The 23,812-nt window shown below is 27.0% G+C and overlaps 1 protein-coding gene across 2 annotated transcripts in view; it reads left to right on the top strand.

Moving 5' to 3' along the window:
* The window catches only part of LOC111624468 (zinc finger with UFM1-specific peptidase domain protein-like), a 40,937-nt gene that overhangs the window by 2,272 nt on the left and 14,853 nt on the right, over nucleotides 1-23,812 (top strand). For both annotated transcript variants that reach the window (XR_002756578.1, XM_023367310.1), the window contains exons 2-4: nucleotides 21,401-21,667; nucleotides 21,745-21,933; nucleotides 22,054-22,222. Coding sequence is in view for 1 of the 2 variants with exons in the window: in XM_023367310.1 (XP_023223078.1) it covers nucleotides 21,401-21,667; nucleotides 21,745-21,933; nucleotides 22,054-22,222 (625 nt within the window). In the remaining variant the exon portion in view is untranslated. The remainder of the gene's footprint in view (nucleotides 1-21,400; nucleotides 21,668-21,744; nucleotides 21,934-22,053; nucleotides 22,223-23,812) is intronic.

Raw genomic sequence — 23,812 nt, 5'->3', positions numbered from 1 at the left:
TATTAATTTATTACTACTTCATGTTAGTAAAAATTTTTCACTAAATGTGTTATGGTATTATTAAAAAAAAAAAATATATATATATATATATATTCATTTGTGAATGCCTGTAACACATCCCTATTCATTTCATAATAAAATGGATTTATTTTGTGCCAAATTTTTTACATTGCCTCTTTCAGGAATGCATCACCAGTGTAAAATGAGAGCATTCTCACAATTTCTAAAATATTCTTATATTCTAGGAAAAAAATTATATATTAAATACTACTATTAATTGATATATTCCAGCAATAACTTTATTAATTAGTTTACATGAGTATTTCATAGAAGTATATAAGTAATTAAAGTTATTGTGTTTGATCATTCTATATGAATGTAATTTTTATTTTATCAAAAATATTTGTTTGTTATATAATTAATAAAATTATTTATTGCTACAATATATTATTGATTAATATTAAAATTATATATAATTTTTTCTTTGAATTATCAATCAAATGTCTTCAAGTTTTTATATAAAAATACTTATATTTTCTGGATTTTTGTATTTTCAAAAATATAAACTATGAAATGATGTAGTCACTCGAATTTGAAGAGATTTATAAATATTAAATAGTAGGATTTATACAGATAGAGCTGCTGTTATTACTTCTAATTGATAAATTCTTTAAGCTAATGAATAATTATTTACTGACATTTGTATAATGAGATGTAATGCTATTTGCTTGTGGAAAAAAGTCATACATATCTTTAAAATACAATTTTGCATTTAAAATTTTTGCCAACTTTAACCTTTTGAGATATTAGATAGTGATTATAATTTATTTAAGGTCATTTATATAATTTTATTATAAATTATTTTAGTATTTGTTAGTAAAATAATTATATCATTTATAAAAATATTTTGATGAATTTATATTCTTTAATAAGAAAAATATTTTTAGTGAATCAAAACTTTCCAATTTTAGATTTTTATACAGAGAAAATTACATAATAACAATGTAATTAAAGTCAAGAAACTAACTTTTCTTTCCATAAAGTGTAAATTTTCCAAAAATTATAGTTTCATTCTTAAATTTGATTTTTGATGATTTATACTTTTAAAATTGTTTACTTTATTAATTATCTGATATAATAAATATTTTAATAGATTTTTCTATTCAAGTAATTGGTAAGAATTCAAGAAATTTATTTGAGAATCTATTCAAGAAATTTCAGTTACATATTTAAATTTTCTATATCATCTCATGTATTAAAATATTTTCAATGCTTTCATTAAGACAAAATATATTTTTAGTTAAATTTTTACAACACAGGCACAAGACTATATGTGATAGTCTTGTGATGAGATATGGAAGCTGATTTTGCCAACTGATACCAATAGTTCATACAAAAAGCCAGTCAACATGGCTGGCTCTTCTCCCGTTCTCCCTATCCCTCATGTCTTTTCTTTATATTACATTTCTTTTAATTTTGAAATATATATATATATATATATATATTTTTTGCGGCATATTTTTGCCAACATCGATGGGTGAAATGCTCTGTCAAACCCCTCAGTAACTTTGCCTTTGGATTAAGTTAATGTAGAAGAAAAACTGAAGCATTCTATTTTCATGATGATGATTAAAATACTTTTCATATAATAAAGAAGAAAGATTTTAAATAGCCACCTTATCAAGAACTAGTAATTGAAGTTTGTAATGCAATTTAATATATAGGCTATGCAATGTAAAATAACCATGCCAAAGATTGGAAGTGTTGGTACTCAAGAAATCCTGTTCAATATACTTTCCAGCTAAATGGAGTTACATTGAGATGGGTGAAGTTTAAATATTTAGAGATTACAAGAACAACACAATGGTACTATAAACACTGCAGCATATTTGGCTATAAATGAATAAGTTATAATTTCTGTATTATTAATTTATTATTACTTCATATTAGTAAAAATTTTGCATTAAATGTGTTATGGTATTATTTTTAAAAAATGTATACAGTATATATTTTCATTTGTGAATGCCTGTAACACATCCCTAGAAAAGTTGAATTACAACTTAACAGAAAACAATTTTAAACTTCTTTTGATGCATTAATGTTATATGGAAATAAATTAGCAATATAATTAACTGATTAAAATAAATTGTTGATTGATTAACATACAATTAAGGAAATAAATGTCATAATTTATAGCATTATTTGATAAAATATGCTAAATTCTCTAGAATTTTCTTAATATCTCAAATGCAATAACAGATTTCAGTGATTTTTTAGAAGTCTACTAAAGAATTCTTAATTTTCTTTTGAAAAAAATTATTTATAAACTAGTAATTTGAAATAATTCAAATTAAATTTGACATTAAGNTCTGTCTTATCAGGTAAATTACTGTACACAGTGTATTCATTAATTTTCATTTTCATGTAGTAAAGGCTCTATGCCTTCATAAAGGACGTACTTTTCCTTTGTTTATGGGTATTTGGGCAGTTTATTCTCTCTTGTATTCTCAAGTAAACAATACATACAAGTACAGTACAGTATTTTCTGAGGAAACACTCAAAACACATTTTTTATGTTGTTAACAGATGTTATCTGTAGAAACAGTACACTTTTTATGCACTTGTAACGATGGGCCTTAGGCAATTGCCTAAGGCTCCTCATTTTTCATACTCGTATGTGTTTTCTATGAATTTATTAGTTCGCCCATGTGATAATTTTGGCGTTCTGGGCACGTGCCCTCTCTGGCCCTGTCTTTCCACGGCTTTGCTAACCAATTTTAGCAAGTTAATAATAGGCTACACTACAAGTCATAGTTTTCTACTTTATGGACACGATCTGATTGGCATCAAGGTCGCTGGATATGGATAGAAGAAAGTGACTGATGCTGAAATGTTCGTGAAAAATTAGAAAATATAAAAGAAAAATTGAATTACTTTCAACGATAAGAATTACTTCTTGTACTGTNGGTCTGTCTTATCAGGTAAATTACTGTACACAGTGTATTCATTAATTTTCATTTTCATGTAGTAAAGGCTCTATGCCTTCATAAAGGACGTACTTTTCCTTTGTTTATGGGTATTTGGGCAGTTTATTCTCTCTTGTATTCTCAAGTAAACAATACATACAAGTACAGTACAGTATTTTCTGAGGAAACACTCATACTTATTTTTTTTTAACCCCATTCCCGATAACCCAGCATTTTCACAAACTCAGCCACCCTTTGGTCCACATTAGGCCGAGTTTTCGAGACTCTACTGTATTCATTTTTATGAAAGAAATTATTTTGAATTTATTGAATTTTAAAAAGTTTTACTTCGTTCATTTATTCTACTTTCAGTATTCTAATAAATACTTCCTTCATAATGAAGAAACCTCAATAAAATATGTATTTTTTTAAAATATATTAATAGTTATGAGAGAAAAAAATTGTGTATTGTATATTGATTAAAGTTTTATTAAACAATTTTATATATATATATTGCATATAATATATACGAAAAATGTTTTTTGTTCAGACTATATAGTAAAATTAAACTGTTGTAAGATGAATTAAAATGAATCTAAAAGTTAAAGATATAAAATTTTTAATTTTTACATTCATTTCAATTGTATTTTTTTCATTTTACATTCTGATATAAGTGTGATATATAAATGTAGAAGAGTAAAACCAAAATGCATTTATTCAAGCCAACAGGTTCTATGTTAAAATAAAGTTTCCATATCTGATAGGAATCTCTCTGTACAATATACAGTTGTATTAACTGATGAAAAAAATCAGTTTTAATGCATCTTATACTGTATTTTAAGAATATAAGACATGATTTTTGCCAAAAAAGGGCTGATAAAATCATCTATGTCTTATATGCCATAAAATACAGTAAATTTTTATAAAAAGATCTTTGTTTACCATAGTGGGAAAAAATCTTTACTTAAAATCACATTGGTGAAATTATAAATTTGTGTACCTCGAGTTCACAAATTTTTACTTGCAGTAAGATGCATGGATAAATGAATATTTTAAAAATTTTCAATAGGTATGAATGGATCATAATAGAACAAAGCATTTTTTTTTATTTAATACAATTTATTTGGTAAAAAATTCCTTTTTAAAAATTAATTCTTTTAATCGGATCCAATAAAATTAAATTTTTAATTATTTAACACTTTTAAATTAATTTATCTTCATTTTTGGAATAGATCAATTTTAAAAATTCCAAAATTTTTAATATGATTGTAATTTATATTAGTCTGAAAATGTTAAATAGTTAAAATAATTTGGTTTTTGAAAGATTTTTTTAAATTTCAGGTATGATTAGAAATGAGTGTTTCAGATATTCAAATTCTGTTTTATACAATTGATGTATTTTGATATTTTTTTTGTTTGCATTTAGATTATATCCATATTCAACAAAATTATCATTTGAATATTTTTAATTATAGTAGATTGAGTTAAATTATTCACTATATTGAGACTTCACATATATATGTGAAGATGATGATCAACAGAATTGTTCACTATATCAAGAGTCCATTGTATATTATTAAATAAGAAAACCCATAAATAAAATTGATTATGAATTATTGTACAGAAATTTTACAGAATGAATTAACAATGAATTACTAAGATTCTGTAGATTAGTCTTTTTGAAATTAAAATTCAAATAAAATGTAATTTACTGTACATATATTATAATATACAATACTACATAAGTATAGATAGATATAAACAAAATAAACAAGTTAAGTGTTTTAAAGGATTAAAACACTTAACTGTTTATTTTCTCTATATAGTGGAATTTTGATTTACTTTTAAATACTGTACAAAGAATTATTTTTAATTTAAAAGTTAATTATAGACATTCTTTTGTGTAACAATGTCTGTAATTATTAATATGCTAATTAATAATAAACTCTTGTTACAGTGTTTTTTTATATTTTGTTAAATATCATTTCTAAAGCTAAAGCTAAAAAATATTTCTTTCAAATGATATATTTTATCTAGTTTTCTTTCTAAACTTGTAATAATTTTAAATTGGCAGTCTAGTAATATTCTCCTCTTATCTTAAAGTTCTTTCTGCTAAGTTAATATTGACAATGGACAAAATTTAGAATGAACTACATCATAACTTGATATAGACTCTGATAAGAATGGCCTTGAGATGTGAACAGACTATAGATCTTGAAGGCTTAGAGATTTTTAAGGCTGATCGAAAGGATAATCATATCAACAACAAGGATAAGGGGCAAGTCTCCCAGGCTGGCAAGTGATATATGATTGGGTGTTTTATTTAAGTGACTATCCAATCAAATAATGTGCCTGCTGGCTATGTATTGAATTTTTAAATTTTGAATTCTGTCTTGGCTCTTCTTCAAATGTTCCATTTTAGAATGATTTCTACCTGATGTAGGTCTTAGGGATAGACCAAAAATGTTTGTAGAACTTAAATAATAGGTACAGGACTGATTTGAGATTGTGGTATGTGTTTTCTTTTGTGTACTGTCCAGTTGAATGAGAGAATTTTTGTGATTCTTCATTTTAGCATCACATGTGATTGAGTGCTAGTTTTAGTGGTACACAAATGATGACAGTAAATTAAGGTTTTACTTTATTTTTGTTCTTTATGGCATGTTTAAATGATAGGGGAAAAAAGGGTTAGAGGAATTAAAAATTGAATTCTTTGGGGTCTATGAAGTTAGTTACAAAACAAAGAGAGAGTAATAAGTTTTATCTATGTATATTAAATAATAAAAATAGAAACTTGGACAGAGAAATAATTATTTTAGAAAGAAAAGTTGAATTACAACTTAACAGAAAACAATTTTAAACTTCTTTTGATGCATTAATGTTATATGGAAATAAATTAGCAATATAATTAACTGATTAAAATAAATTGTTGATTGATTAACATACAATTAAGGAAATAAATGTCATAATTTATAGCATTATTTGATAAAATATGCTAAATTCTCTAGAATTTTCTTAATATCTCAAATGCAATAACAGATTTCAGTGATTTTTTAGAAGTCTACTAAAGAATTCTTAATTTTCTTTTGAAAAAAATTATTTATAAACTAGTAATTTGAAATAATTCAAATTAAATTTGACATTAAGAATTAAATATTAAAACCATCAGGTCTTAATAAAATAGCTTAAATACATTTAAACATGATTTTAAAGGTATAAAATCATATTGGACTTTTTAATGGAACTTCCATGATCAACCTTGTAATGTGAAAAGATTTGAGGAACATGCATTAGAGCTTTGTTCAGGCTATCCTCATTTTATTTATATTTTATTTATAAAAAATTATTTATAAACTAGTAATTTGAAATAATTCAAATTAAATTTGACATTAAGAATTAAATATTAAAACCATCAGGTCTTAATAAAATATCTTAAATACATTTAAACATGATTTTAAAGGTATAAAATATATAAAATCATATTGGACTTTTCAATGGAACTTCCATGATCAACCTTGTAATGTGAAAAGATTTGAGGAACATGCATTGGATCTTTGTTCAGGCTATCCTCATTTTATGTTGGATTGATTTGTACTGATTGACAGTAATGCTGGTTTAAATTTTTCCCCAAAAAATAAATCTCAAAAAAACTTTTTTCCACAATATGTAAAATACTTTTTGTAACTACTAAATGCAAATATCTATATAGAAGAATAAACAAATTTGGTAGAACATTTAGACTCACAGAGGAGGAGACAAATGATGATGAACCAGAGTATGTTGTAAAAATAATAACTATTGATGCACTTAAATGATTTCTTGCTAATGCCAACTTGATTGAAGAGTGTTGCAAAATGGACCCTGATTAAGAGTGAAGTGACTTTGTAAAAAGGAATTTAAATGAAGCCTTAGCATCTTACTATGAAATTCTACATAAGAGGAAAAGAAAGGCATGGATCATATTTAATGCAGGTGCATGATCTTCAGCCTAGCCTGTTATCTATGGATGATTCCCAACCAGGACCATCATTGCAGAACTGAAGTTGTGTCCAGCAGCAGCTGGCTGTACAAGAACAACACAATGGTACTATAAAAACTGCAGCATATTTGGCTATAAATGAATAAGTTATAATTTCTGTATTATTAATTTATTACTACTTCATGTTAGTAAAAATTTTTCACTAAATGTGTTATGGTATTATTAAAAAAAAAAAATATATATATATATATATATTCATTTGTGAATGCCTGTAACACATCCCTATTCATTTCATAATAAAATGGATTTATTTTGTGCCAAATTTTTTACATTGCCTCTTTCAGGAATGCATCACCAGTGTAAAATGAGAGCATTCTCACAATTTCTAAAATATTCTTATATTCTAGGAAAAAAATTATATATTAAATACTACTATTAATTGATATATTCCAGCAATAACTTTATTAATTAGTTTACATGAGTATTTCATAGAAGTATATAAGTAATTAAAGTTATTGTGTTTGATCATTCTATATGAATGTAATTTTTATTTTATCAAAAATATTTGTTTGTTATATAATTAATAAAATTATTTATTGCTACAATATATTATTGATTAATATTAAAATTATATATAATTTTTTCTTTGAATTATCAATCAAATGTCTTCAAGTTTTTATATAAAAATACTTATATTTTCTGGATTTTTGTATTTTCAAAAATATAAACTATGAAATGATGTAGTCACTCGAATTTGAAGAGATTTATAAATATTAAATAGTAGGATTTATACAGATAGAGCTGCTGTTATTACTTCTAATTGATAAATTCTTTAAGCTAATGAATAATTATTTACTGACATTTGTATAATGAGATGTAATGCTATTTGCTTGTGGAAAAAAGTCATACATATCTTTAAAATACAATTTTGCATTTAAAATTTTTGCCAACTTTAACCTTTTGAGATATTAGATAGTGATTATAATTTATTTAAGGTCATTTATATAATTTTATTATAAATTATTTTAGTATTTGTTAGTAAAATAATTATATCATTTATAAAAATATTTTGATGAATTTATATTCTTTAATAAGAAAAATATTTTTAGTGAATCAAAACTTTCCAATTTTAGATTTTTATACAGAGAAAATTACATAATAACAATGTAATTAAAGTCAAGAAACTAACTTTTCTTTCCATAAAGTGTAAATTTTCCAAAAATTATAGTTTCATTCTTAAATTTGATTTTTGATGATTTATACTTTTAAAATTGTTTACTTTATTAATTATCTGATATAATAAATATTTTAATAGATTTTTCTATTCAAGTAATTGGTAAGAATTCAAGAAATTTATTTGAGAATCTATTCAAGAAATTTCAGTTACATATTTAAATTTTCTATATCATCTCATGTATTAAAATATTTTCAATGCTTTCATTAAGACAAAATATATTTTTAGTTAAATTTTTACAACACAGGCACAAGACTATATGTGATAGTCTTGTGATGAGATATGGAAGCTGATTTTGCCAACTGATACCAATAGTTCATACAAAAAGCCAGTCAACATGGCTGGCTCTTCTCCCGTTCTCCCTATCCCTCATGTCTTTTCTTTATATTACATTTCTTTTAATTTTGAAATATATATATATATATATATATATTTTTTGCGGCATATTTTTGCCAACATCGATGGGTGAAATGCTCTGTCAAACCCCTCAGTAACTTTGCCTTTGGATTAAGTTAATGTAGAAGAAAAACTGAAGCATTCTATTTTCATGATGATGATTAAAATACTTTTCATATAATAAAGAAGAAAGATTTTAAATAGCCACCTTATCAAGAACTAGTAATTGAAGTTTGTAATGCAATTTAATATATAGGCTATGCAATGTAAAATAACCATGCCAAAGATTGGAAGTGTTGGTACTCAAGAAATCCTGTTCAATATACTTTCCAGCTAAATGGAGTTACATTGAGATGGGTGAAGTTTAAATATTTAGAGATTACAAGAACAACACAATGGTACTATAAACACTGCAGCATATTTGGCTATAAATGAATAAGTTATAATTTCTGTATTATTAATTTATTATTACTTCATATTAGTAAAAATTTTGCATTAAATGTGTTATGGTATTATTTTTAAAAAATGTATACAGTATATATTTTCATTTGTGAATGCCTGTAACACATCCCTATTCATTCCATTGCAATAACATGCATATCTCCATAATATATTTATTCAAATTCAGTTTAGATGATTTTGAGTAAATGACTGTCAATTTGCATTAAAGAGGAATGAAAGCAACTCAGAAATGGACAGTCAGATTGGTCAAGGAAGCACTGTACTACAGGAACAAAATTAATCAGTAGTGCTCAAGGGAAAGCTAGGGAAGAAAACAAAGCTGTCAGTCTTCCACTCAATCTGTGTTCTAATCTTTGCTTATGAACATGGTTATTGGGTAATGACTGAAAGTGTACAATTTCAAATACAGACAATGAGATAAGATTTCTCATATTTGCTACTAGTGTTAAGAGACTTGACAGAGTTTGCAGCAGCAACAAGCAGTGTCACAATAAAGAATATTTGTTTTCCTATCCAAAAGGACTCAAGAAGAGCCAAGAACTAGAACTAATGGATCACGTTTGTGAACCAGTCTGGATGTGTCTTGGAATTCTAGAAGAGTTGAATTCAGTTACTGCAGATCAAGGCCATTGGAAGACTATTGGGACTGCTATCCCACAATTATCTCAAGATAGCAGGCGTTGAAAACGATGAATGAATTATACAATTTCAATTACATAAATATTAGTCTGAAGCAAAATAAAACATTTTGAAAATAAATACAGTAAATTTATGCTACTTTGGACCATGCATAACTCAAGCAAATTTTTTCAAAAAATTATACAGTAATTTAAAATTTTCAATAATAGAAAAGTTACAATTAACAAGTAATTATAATTTTAAATAAATTATAACTAACCTATTAGAACTCAAACTTTTTGTGTATATTTTAAACAGAATTTATTTATTTTGAATGGCAATAACATGCATATCTCCATAATATATTTATTCAAATTCAGTTTAGATGATTTTGAGTAAATGACTGTCAATTTCTCAAATGGGCCTTAATAACTAGTAAATAATGAATTATTATGAATTTATTTATATAAAGAATATACAATTAAAACATTTTTAACAACAATTTAATTTTTTCATTTTATTTTATGTAATTTTCAAGAAATGTGATGTGCAAAGTAACATTACATTTTTTGTAGAAGGTTTACTTTTGCAATTAGGGAATTGCCTTTGCTTATCTCTTTTGGAAATAATGTTCTTCCCAACATATCCTGCATTTTCAAAAACATTATAAATGCTTGGTAAACTAACTTGCTTTTCCTCTCATTTTATTTCCAAGTCCAATTTTGAGAAGATTCACTGCAATGTTTCTACAAAAATCTTTGGTTAGTATTGTTTTTTTTCCATTGATGACATTTTTTAAGATGAATCCATTGACAGCAACTTTTTCAATGATTCTGGTAAACAGGCACTAATTCCATTTCTTACCTCCAACATAAATTCTGTTTTTTCTGGAAGCTAATGATAAGGTTCACACCTCCCATATATTTGTTATGATTGTTTATTACTACAGGTTGCTGTTTTGACATCTTTCTGTTTACCCTTTTGCTCCATCTCTATAGATGCAAGAGTGGTTGGACAGTGTCATAATTTGAGCGTAATAATATGCATTTATTGTGACTCTATTTTATCATTAGTATCTTATTCTTACAATCAAATTTGTAGTCAAATGATTCTATAAATAATTTTTCTAAATCTTTGGAATTAATAAGAGGATCGTTGTCAACTCTATTTTCTCTGATGGTGCCATTTCTATGAAATTCTTTCAGGAAGTTTCAGCTCAACTGTTTCAGTATAGAAATATGACTTGTCCTGATCAGTTCTATAATACACCTGGCTAACATTAAAAAGTGAAATAGAGCAATACAAGCACAAATATGTACACTTCAAATCTAAACAGAAATTTTTACAGAGGAATTATTATGTAGCATGCTAGGATCTCCAAAGTACTTTCTATACATAGGACACTGGGTTATAATGGACTAATGTTCATATTATTTAACTGTGTTCAGTTAGCTAAAATGAAATAAATTTAAAGCATTGTGATGATGTCACAATAAATAATTGCTTGTTTACAGTAAAACTCGTCTAAAGCAGAACCTGAATAGATCAGAAACCTGCCTTAGCGGAAAAAGTTATCCAGAGTGGAGCAAATTTTTTTTTTAATGTTAAAAAGAAACATGTTTAAAATGGAAACCTACCAAACTGAAAAAAATATTTAGTACTGTGTGATTCTGGTTTACACAGGTTTTACTGTATACAATATAACAAAGTTTTGAAGTTTACTTCTCTGATATGCTTACGGCAAAATTTATTTATTAGAAAGTTTTCAAGTTTGACATATTTATGGAGTCAGCAAAGAAGAAAGGGTACATTATAAGATCAGAATTCTTATTTTTACTTAAATAGAATTTTACTATTAGTAGGCAAGAAAACGAGGAGAACAATAGATGAAAATTATTGTTTGTTTATGGATAAAAAAAAATAATTCTGTTGTTATACAAAATTCAATTCTATTTATTTGTATAACAATAAATTATTTGAAAAATAAAATTAAAAATAAAATTGAAGACAGTTTATTGAAAAAGGAATCACCATTTATTCACTTTCAATGTTCCGGAATACAAACTTTTGACAACAAACCTTATTCTATAGGCTATTTGGCAGTCAAAATTAAAACTTCCCTTAAAATCAAAGAAAAATATCCAATTAAAAACACGGTTTTAAAAATAGGAACTGGAATGCCACAGACGTCTTCTTTCCTTCCATCCTTACCTCTTCTTCTTCTATTTTTATTTGGAGAGTCTAGCACTAAGTAGGCTCTTTCTCTGACGAGCAGTCACGCATTGGTCACTGGAAATGTCCAGTTTGAGTGACGTAAGTTTTTAGTTCCAAGGGAGTGATGTTATTCGATGGCTCATATATAGAAAGCAGTATACTAACATTGTTCAAGTTGACATGCAATGCCTCGCCCAGATCGTGGCAGGCTGAATCCTTATCTCTCGAGGACAGTAGAGCTTTTTATCTACTAGAAGCAAGTGCAGGTAAATTTACATTTTCAGCTGCCCCCTGGTGATAAATATTTGCAGAATAATTCAACTAAATTGTAGAATTTTGTCGGATGGTGATTAAGTTTAAAAATTAAATTGAAGATATTTTCAATAGGCTGTGCCTTCAGTTTAATTTTTAAACTTAATCACCATTTAACAAAATTCTACAAAAATTATTTGATTTATTTGTGTAAATGATTTCATTTTTGTTATAATTGTAATCAGATGTGCAGTTATTACAATGATGAATGCTATTTTTAGCTTATCCTATTGGTAAATTATTTAATGATGTAATGATTGTGAATAGCTCACTCAGCAGACTCAATAGTTTCAACTGAGTGAAGATATGATAGCAGGTAACTGTTACATAATGGAAACAAATCTGCTGAACAATAAATTACAAGTTAAAGCAAGCGGATTGTGGCACTACACTAGCTTCTGTTTGTTTTTGAAAACTTAAAAACATATTATAAAATAAATTATATTCATTTTAAAGTTTTATTTTGCATATACTGTATCTAGTTGATGATAACTGTTAAACTAATCTAGTTTAAATGGATTAATACTGTAATGTATGCCTTTATACCCATAAACAATACATACTTCACATGCTATATGGTCACAGCTGTCTTGTATCTGAATGTAGCATAAAAATTTGTTGTTAAGAATGAAATTGGGCATTGATTATACAATAGATTGAGGTAATAGTCATGAACATTTTATGAATAAACAATTTCATTTACCATCCATTCTAGGAATATTTAAGTTCATTACAGTATAATTCCTATAACTGGAATTTAGGCTAGTAAACCCCTCTATGCATGAAATTTACTGAAAGATTTTGAATAGATACTCTTGATAAATTGTATTATATAGTAGCTGAACTGCAAGCATTGTGAGTTTTTTTTATTAAATATATTATTCTAGTTATTCAACTCTATAGTATTTGTCTACAATTACCACAAATATCAAAGAATTAAGTCATTCATGTTTAGTGGATGAAAATATTAGAAAATAAGTGTAATAAGAAAAGAAAGTTATAAAACTGAGTAAAAAGATGTTAGAATAAGTACAGTAAATGAAAGATGTGATAGATAAAGAATCATAACATTATTCCAAAAATCCCTGGGATGTTCTGCCCTGCCCAGATTTGATATCGGTCCCTCAGAACAATAGGATAACACCTTAACTGCTTCAGCCATCTTTACTTCACTATTCTATCTATTTTTCATGGTTTGAAAGTGATTATTCTTTGTAAATTTTGTGAAGTATTTCTTTAAACTTTGCCAGATGTTTCTAAAATTCAAAATATTCTAAATTATTCAATCTATATTAGTTGTCTTACATTTAGTGTAGTATTTTGCTTATTTAATATTCATCTAATCTCATTATGAACAGAGGACTGGCAATGTTAAAAGCCTAATTGCTGACATTTTATTGTAAGCAAAATTATTTTGAAATTCTGAGATACATGTAAAAATTCTTAGATGATCTTTCATAACATGAAATATGAGAGTAGTTGTGAACCATCAGAAATAGATAAATAAATTATTTTAAAGGCCACTCTGGGTTTTTATTTGATTTTAGATAAGAGCTTCTAGAACTTCAGTATATGAAAGAACAAATGTGATTTATATTTATTGTTTTGTAATGGATTGCTTTCAAATTAACACGACTCATTACACTGTTAGAGGCCAAATATACTTACTCTACAGTAATTTGTATATAAATACTTGTTATATCATACATATAGGGGAGATGAACCAAATAAATGATATATCAGATGGCACAATATAACTGATATATCTATCCATTATTAGCTAAAGCACTTTTATATTTAGGAGAAAAAAATAATGTCATATGTCCGAATGAGTAATAGAATAGAATGCTACATAACAAGGGGCTACTGTATTATATGTATAACAATGACAAAAAATTTGCTTTATTAGAGTTCACTTGAATAGTTTTTCTATGAAGTACTTTTTGGCAACCAAGCCCATTGTCGGGAGACACATAAGTGAATCTTTGTTTGCTAAGTCATCACTAAAATAGGACATCTAGGCACTAAAAATCATACAAATTATATGATTTTTAGTGCCTACATGTCATAGTTCTAGATTTGTCATCTAAGTCTTAAGCTTATTTTAATGAAAATGATTAGTAACAAATAAGTAGTAATGATTTAGAATTAAAGCTAGTATTTATGAACTTATTTTTCTTATATTATAGCTTATCATCTTTTATTGAGACATTTTAAATATATTTTATTCATCACAAATTATTGATACATTGTTATTTTGGTTTTTTATAAGCACGAACACTAATTGATCTTGAGAAACTAGCTACATACTTTCACAAAGTCTAAAGTTGTAGCATTAATTTAAGAAAGCAATATAGTATTAAACTATATTGGTAAACTATTTATGAAAATAAGTGTCATTAATGGATGACATGTTAAATCTTAACTTATTGTGTAATAATTGTTGGGATTGGCTTCTGCGTTATAGAAAAATCTATCATCATCATTTTAAATCAATTTTTGTACAATTGATTAGAAAGACTTGCTTTTTTTTTTGTATGAAATTAAAATCTTATACANAAAACCATCAGGTCTTAATAAAATATCTTAAATACATTTAAACATGATTTTAAAGGTATAAAATATATAAAATCATATTGGACTTTTCAATGGAACTTCCATGATCAACCTTGTAATGTGAAAAGATTTGAGGAACATGCATTGGATCTTTGTTCAGGCTATCCTCATTTTATGTTGGATTGATTTGTACTGATTGACAGTAATGCTGGTTTAAATTTTTCCCCAAAAAATAAATCTCAAAAAAACTTTTTTCCACAATATGTAAAATACTTTTTGTAACTACTAAATGCAAATATCTATATAGAAGAATAAACAAATTTGGTAGAACATTTAGACTCACAGAGGAGGAGACAAATGATGATGAACCAGAGTATGTTGTAAAAATAATAACTATTGATGCACTTAAATGATTTCTTGCTAATGCCAACTTGATTGAAGAGTGTTGCAAAATGGACCCTGATTAAGAGTGAAGTGACTTTGTAAAAAGGAATTTAAATGAAGCCTTAGCATCTTACTATGAAATTCTACATAAGAGGAAAAGAAAGGCATGGATCATATTTAATGCAGGTGCATGATCTTCAGCCTAGCCTGTTATCTATGGATGATTCCCAACCAGGACCATCATTGCAGAACTGAAGTTGTGTCCAGCAGCAGCTGGCTGTACAAGAACAACACAATGGTACTATAAACACTGCAGCATATTTGGCTATAAATGAATAAGTTATAATTTCTGTATTATTAATTTATTATTACTTCATATTAGTAAAAATTTTGCATTAAATGTGTTATGGTATTATTTTTAAAAAATGTATACAGTATATATTTTCATTTGTGAATGCCTGTAACACATCCCTATTCATTCCATTGCAATAACATGCATATCTCCATAATATATTTATTCAAATTCAGTTTAGATGATTTTGAGTAAATGACTGTCAATTTGCATTAAAGAGGAATGAAAGCAACTCAGAAATGGACAGTCAGATTGGTCAAGGAAGCACTGTACTACAGGAACAAAATTAATCAGTAGTGCTCAAGGGAAAGCTAGGGAAGAAAACAAAGCTGTCAGTCTTCCACTCAATCTGTGTTCTAATCTTTGCTTATGAACATGGTTATTGGGTAATGACTGAAAGTGTACAATTTCAAATACAGACAATGAGATAAGATTTCTCATATTTGCTACTAGTGTTAAGAGACTTGACAGAGTTTGCAGCAGCAACAAGCAGTGTCACAATAAAGAATATTTGTTTTCCTATCCAAAAGGACTCAAGAAGAGCCAAGAACTAGAACTAATGGATCACGTTTGTGAACCAGTCTGGATGTGTCTTGGAATTCTAGAAGAGTTGAATTCAGTTACTGCAGATCAAGGCCATTGGAAGACTATTGGGACTGCTATCCCACAATTATCTCAAGATAGCAGGCGTTGAAAACGATGAATGAATTATACAATTTCAATTACATAAATATTAGTCTGAAGCAAAATAAAACATTTTGAAAATAAATACAGTAAATTTATGCTACTTTGGACCATGCATAACTCAAGCAAATTTTTTCAAAAAATTATACAGTAATTTAAAATTTTCAATAATAGAAAAGTTACAATTAACAAGTAATTATAATTTTAAATAAATTATAACTAACCTATTAGAACTCAAACTTTTTGTGTATATTTTAAACAGAATTTATTTATTTTGAATGGCAATAACATGCATATCTCCATAATATATTTATTCAAATTCAGTTTAGATGATTTTGAGTAAATGACTGTCAATTTCTCAAATGGGCCTTAATAACTAGTAAATAATGAATTATTATGAATTTATTTATATAAAGAATATACAATTAAAACATTTTTAACAACAATTTAATTTTTTCATTTTATTTTATGTAATTTTCAAGAAATGTGATGTGCAAAGTAACATTACATTTTTTGTAGAAGGTTTACTTTTGCAATTAGGGAATTGCCTTTGCTTATCTCTTTTGGAAATAATGTTCTTCCCAACATATCCTGCATTTTCAAAAACATTATAAATGCTTGGTAAACTAACTTGCTTTTCCTCTCATTTTATTTCCAAGTCCAATTTTGAGAAGATTCACTGCAATGTTTCTACAAAAATCTTTGGTTAGTATTGTTTTTTTTCCATTGATGACATTTTTTAAGATGAATCCATTGACAGCAACTTTTTCAATGATTCTGGTAAACAGGCACTAATTCCATTTCTTACCTCCAACATAAATTCTGTTTTTTCTGGAAGCTAATGATAAGGTTCACACCTCCCATATATTTGTTATGATTGTTTATTACTACAGGTTGCTGTTTTGACATCTTTCTGTTTACCCTTTTGCTCCATCTCTATAGATGCAAGAGTGGTTGGACAGTGTCATAATTTGAGCGTAATAATATGCATTTATTGTGACTCTATTTTATCATTAGTATCTTATTCTTACAATCAAATTTGTAGTCAAATGATTCTATAAATAATTTTTCTAAATCTTTGGAATTAATAAGAGGATCGTTGTCAACTCTATTTTCTCTGATGGTGCCATTTCTATGAAATTCTTTCAGGAAGTTTCAGCTCAACTGTTTCAGTATAGAAATATGACTTGTCCTGATCAGTTCTATAATACACCTGGCTAACATTAAAAAGTGAAATAGAGCAATACAAGCACAAATATGTACACTTCAAATCTAAACAGAAATTTTTACAGAGGAATTATTATGTAGCATGCTAGGATCTCCAAAGTACTTTCTATACATAGGACACTGGGTTATAATGGACTAATGTTCATATTATTTAACTGTGTTCAGTTAGCTAAAATGAAATAAATTTAAAGCATTGTGATGATGTCACAATAAATAATTGCTTGTTTACAGTAAAACTCGTCTAAAGCAGAACCTGAATAGATCAGAAACCTGCCTTAGCGGAAAAAGTTATCCAGAGTGGAGCAAATTTTTTTTTTAATGTTAAAAAGAAACATGTTTAAAATGGAAACCTACCAAACTGAAAAAAATATTTAGTACTGTGTGATTCTGGTTTACACAGGTTTTACTGTATACAATATAACAAAGTTTTGAAGTTTACTTCTCTGATATGCTTACGGCAAAATTTATTTATTAGAAAGTTTTCAAGTTTGACATATTTATGGAGTCAGCAAAGAAGAAAGGGTACATTATAAGATCAGAATTCTTATTTTTACTTAAATAGAATTTTACTATTAGTAGGCAAGAAAACGAGGAGAACAATAGATGAAAATTATTGTTTGTTTATGGATAAAAAAAAATAATTCTGTTGTTATACAAAATTCAATTCTATTTATTTGTATAACAATAAATTATTTGAAAAATAAAATTAAAAATAAAATTGAAGACAGTTTATTGAAAAAGGAATCACCATTTATTCACTTTCAATGTTCCGGAATACAAACTTTTGACAACAAACCTTATTCTATAGGCTATTTGGCAGTCAAAATTAAAACTTCCCTTAAAATCAAAGAAAAATATCCAATTAAAAACACGGTTTTAAAAATAGGAACTGGAATGCCACAGACGTCTTCTTTCCTTCCATCCTTACCTCTTCTTCTTCTATTTTTATTTGGAGAGTCTAGCACTAAGTAGGCTCTTTCTCTGACGAGCAGTCACGCATTGGTCACTGGAAATGTCCAGTTTGAGTGACGTAAGTTTTTAGTTCCAAGGGAGTGATGTTATTCGATGGCTCATATATAGAAAGCAGTATACTAACATTGTTCAAGTTGACATGCAATGCCTCGCCCAGATCGTGGCAGGCTGAATCCTTATCTCTCGAGGACAGTAGAGCTTTTTATCTACTAGAAGCAAGTGCAGGTAAATTTACATTTTCAGCTGCCCCCTGGTGATAAATATTTGCAGAATAATTCAACTAAATTGTAGAATTTTGTCGGATGGTGATTAAGTTTAAAAATTAAATTGAAGATATTTTCAATAGGCTGTGCCTTCAGTTTAATTTTTAAACTTAATCACCATTTAACAAAATTCTACAAAAATTATTTGATTTATTTGTGTAAATGATTTCATTTTTGTTATAATTGTAATCAGATGTGCAGTTATTACAATGATGAATGCTATTTTTAGCTTATCCTATTGGTAAATTATTTAATGATGTAATGATTGTGAATAGCTCACTCAGCAGACTCAATAGTTTCAACTGAGTGAAGATATGATAGCAGGTAACTGTTACATAATGGAAACAAATCTGCTGAACAATAAATTACAAGTTAAAGCAAGCGGATTGTGGCACTACACTAGCTTCTGTTTGTTTTTGAAAACTTAAAAACATATTATAAAATAAATTATATTCATTTTAAAGTTTTATTTTGCATATACTGTATCTAGTTGATGATAACTGTTAAACTAATCTAGTTTAAATGGATTAATACTGTAATGTATGCCTTTATACCCATAAACAATACATACTTCACATGCTATATGGTCACAGCTGTCTTGTATCTGAATGTAGCATAAAAATTTGTTGTTAAGAATGAAATTGGGCATTGATTATACAATAGATTGAGGTAATAGTCATGAACATTTTATGAATAAACAATTTCATTTACCATCCATTCTAGGAATATTTAAGTTCATTACAGTATAATTCCTATAACTGGAATTTAGGCTAGTAAACCCCTCTATGCATGAAATTTACTGAAAGATTTTGAATAGATACTCTTGATAAATTGTATTATATAGTAGCTGAACTGCAAGCATTGTGAGTTTTTTTTATTAAATATATTATTCTAGTTATTCAACTCTATAGTATTTGTCTACAATTACCACAAATATCAAAGAATTAAGTCATTCATGTTTAGTGGATGAAAATATTAGAAAATAAGTGTAATAAGAAAAGAAAGTTATAAAACTGAGTAAAAAGATGTTAGAATAAGTACAGTAAATGAAAGATGTGATAGATAAAGAATCATAACATTATTCCAAAAATCCCTGGGATGTTCTGCCCTGCCCAGATTTGATATCGGTCCCTCAGAACAATAGGATAACACCTTAACTGCTTCAGCCATCTTTACTTCACTATTCTATCTATTTTTCATGGTTTGAAAGTGATTATTCTTTGTAAATTTTGTGAAGTATTTCTTTAAACTTTGCCAGATGTTTCTAAAATTCAAAATATTCTAAATTATTCAATCTATATTAGTTGTCTTACATTTAGTGTAGTATTTTGCTTATTTAATATTCATCTAATCTCATTATGAACAGAGGACTGGCAATGTTAAAAGCCTAATTGCTGACATTTTATTGTAAGCAAAATTATTTTGAAATTCTGAGATACATGTAAAAATTCTTAGATGATCTTTCATAACATGAAATATGAGAGTAGTTGTGAACCATCAGAAATAGATAAATAAATTATTTTAAAGGCCACTCTGGGTTTTTATTTGATTTTAGATAAGAGCTTCTAGAACTTCAGTATATGAAAGAACAAATGTGATTTATATTTATTGTTTTGTAATGGATTGCTTTCAAATTAACACGACTCATTACACTGTTAGAGGCCAAATATACTTACTCTACAGTAATTTGTATATAAATACTTGTTATATCATACATATAGGGGAGATGAACCAAATAAATGATATATCAGATGGCACAATATAACTGATATATCTATCCATTATTAGCTAAAGCACTTTTATATTTAGGAGAAAAAAATAATGTCATATGTCCGAATGAGTAATAGAATAGAATGCTACATAACAAGGGGCTACTGTATTATATGTATAACAATGACAAAAAATTTGCTTTATTAGAGTTCACTTGAATAGTTTTTCTATGAAGTACTTTTTGGCAACCAAGCCCATTGTCGGGAGACACATAAGTGAATCTTTGTTTGCTAAGTCATCACTAAAATAGGACATCTAGGCACTAAAAATCATACAAATTATATGATTTTTAGTGCCTACATGTCATAGTTCTAGATTTGTCATCTAAGTCTTAAGCTTATTTTAATGAAAATGATTAGTAACAAATAAGTAGTAATGATTTAGAATTAAAGCTAGTATTTATGAACTTATTTTTCTTATATTATAGCTTATCATCTTTTATTGAGACATTTTAAATATATTTTATTCATCACAAATTATTGATACATTGTTATTTTGGTTTTTTATAAGCACGAACACTAATTGATCTTGAGAAACTAGCTACATACTTTCACAAAGTCTAAAGTTGTAGCATTAATTTAAGAAAGCAATATAGTATTAAACTATATTGGTAAACTATTTATGAAAATAAGTGTCATTAATGGATGACATGTTAAATCTTAACTTATTGTGTAATAATTGTTGGGATTGGCTTCTGCGTTATAGAAAAATCTATCATCATCATTTTAAATCAATTTTTGTACAATTGATTAGAAAGACTTGCTTTTTTTTTTGTATGAAATTAAAATCTTATACATTTTAATCATTTGTGGCTAGCAAATAAGCTTTAATTTGGATTAAATTATATTAAACAGGGAGATAGATTAAAATGTTTCATGTTTTTGTTAGACAAGACAAGGGATTAATTATAAAACTAATAAGTATTAATATTTTAAATTGTTTTAAATTTTCTAAATATAGATTGTAAATGTTAATTTTTGAAATAAATCGGTATTGTTGTTTTAATTTAAGGTGATGCTAGTGCAGATCATCTATTGGCATTGGAAATGGAACACAGGGAGCGGGAGCAGCAACGTCTTAGAGAACAACAAGAATTTCGTTTATTGCAGGCACAATATGGCATGGATAACCAGGGAAATTTCAGGGAACAATCTATCACAAATATGCAGAGAGCTGTTTATGCTGGAGAAATGAGTGTAACAGATTATTACAATCGCCAAGTAGAACTTTGTATTGCAGAAAGAGATGGAGTAGACGATGGCCATTCTTGTATTAAAGGTAGTTATTTAATTTCATTAAAGAATGAAATACTTAGAATTTTTTGAATATTTTCATTAAAATAATTTTTTTTTTAGGTTTAATACCAAAAATAAGAGCTTTCAGCATGGCTACTACTAATGTAGAACATACGTGGCTTTGTACCACTGTTGATCATTATGGTTCCACTTACGGAGATAAAGGATGGGGATGTGGGTATCGTAACATTCAGATGCTGCTATCAGCTTTAGTGCATCATACAGGTTATAATCACCGATTATTTAATGGTAAAATTTAAGATTACATATTAAAGTTTACTTTTATTAAAATAATTTAAAATATTATTATAAAAGAATTATTTAATAATTGTTTTCAGTCAAATGTAATTGGAAAATAATTTTTAACAGGAAAGAATTCAATTCCTTCAATATCCAAATTGCAAGAATTAATAGAAAATGCTTGGCGCCATGGTTTTGATCCTCAAGGATGTGAGCAGCTTGGAGGAAGGCTCACAAACACAAGAAAATGGATTGGTGCTACAGAAGTTGTTACTTTTCTTTCTTCATTTCGTATTAAGTAAGCCATTAAAACTGAATTAAATTCTAAAAAAAAATATTTAAAATATGGCTATTATTATACTGTATAAGACTTATTCATTTTGGTTTCTATTATTCTTTTATTATTGAATTCTATATTAAAACATTTTAAATTTCTTTAATGTCTTGATGTGTTAAATTCAAATAGATGTTTAGTTTATTTGTATTTTTTTTTTACATATTCAAACCTTGTTTATGTTGAAATTATGTTTTTTTAAAAACATGAAGCAAATTAAAGTAATGTAAGTTAAAATAGTTTTCCATGATAAACTTTTGAAATATTAAGAAATGAGTTTCAATACCATAATTTTCAAGAAATAGTAAATTAAACTTTATCTTTCTGAATCTGATGTAAAACAATGACGGCTCATCTGCCCGTGGGATGAATTGGCATGGGCCAATAGGCACTTCATGGGCAGATCATTTTTTATGAACTGTGCTATATTCATCCAGTAATTACATATTTTCATCATTACAAAAACAGCTAGTGCAAATCTCATATTTGCAATCAATCAATGACTAGCAAAGAAAGTTTATTCATATTGAGATTAATTTGTGAATTAACTAAAATGAATTATAACACATTATGCAATTTATTCTAATAATAATTAAAATTTTATTGTGTACAGGCACAATGAAGTGACGTTTTTCTCAACACTGGGCTAGTTGAATCTTTTATTTAGTTAGAACGTTTTTTTCCATACATCAACGTTTCNAGTTACATATTTAAATTTTCTATATCATCTCATGTATTAAAATATTTTCAATGCTTTCATTAAGACAAAATATATTTTTAGTTAAATTTTTACAACACAGGCACAAGACTATATGTGATAGTCTTGTGATGAGATATGGAAGCTGATTTTGCCAACTGATACCAATAGTTCATACAAAAAGCCAGTCAACATGGCTGGCTCTTCTCCCGTTCTCCCTATCCCTCATGTCTTTTCTTTATATTACATTTCTTTTAATTTTGAAATATATATATATATATATATATATTTTTTGCGGCATATTTTTGCCAACATCGATGGGTGAAATGCTCTGTCAAACCCCTCAGTAACTTTGCCTTTGGATTAAGTTAATGTAGAAGAAAAACTGAAGCATTCTATTTTCATGATGATGATTAAAATACTTTTCATATAATAAAGAAGAAAGATTTTAAATAGCCACCTTATCAAGAACTAGTAATTGAAGTTTGTAATGCANTACACTTAGTTTTTTAACATTTTCAATATCAATTTTTTATCACAATTTTAACTTTACAGGTTAAAAACAAAACCTTTTCTACATTTTATTACATAAACAAGATAAACTCTGCAGATTTTAAAAAACTAAAACTTACAAATTTCAAAAGTCTTTTTTTGCCACCTCGTCGACCAATCCGACAATTTGCATATAGCAAATTGTCGGACAACATCGACAACACGATTTCGACAACATCAATAATTAAAATTTTAGTTATATGCACACATCCAATAGTCTTTGCTTATTGGATGTATTTGTTTATTAGTTTTTTTACTGAGAAATTTAAATTTGGCAGTGATTCTTACACACTACATTCATTACA

The sequence above is a fragment of the Centruroides sculpturatus genome, unplaced genomic scaffold (genome assembly GCF_000671375.1).
Source record: "Centruroides sculpturatus isolate CEXI.00-Female unplaced genomic scaffold, Cexi_2.0 scaffold286, whole genome shotgun sequence".
Lineage (NCBI taxonomy): Eukaryota > Metazoa > Arthropoda > Arachnida > Scorpiones > Buthidae > Centruroides > Centruroides sculpturatus.
The sequence above is the reverse complement of the archived record's forward strand: the minus strand, read 5'-3'. Positions and strand labels throughout refer to the sequence as shown.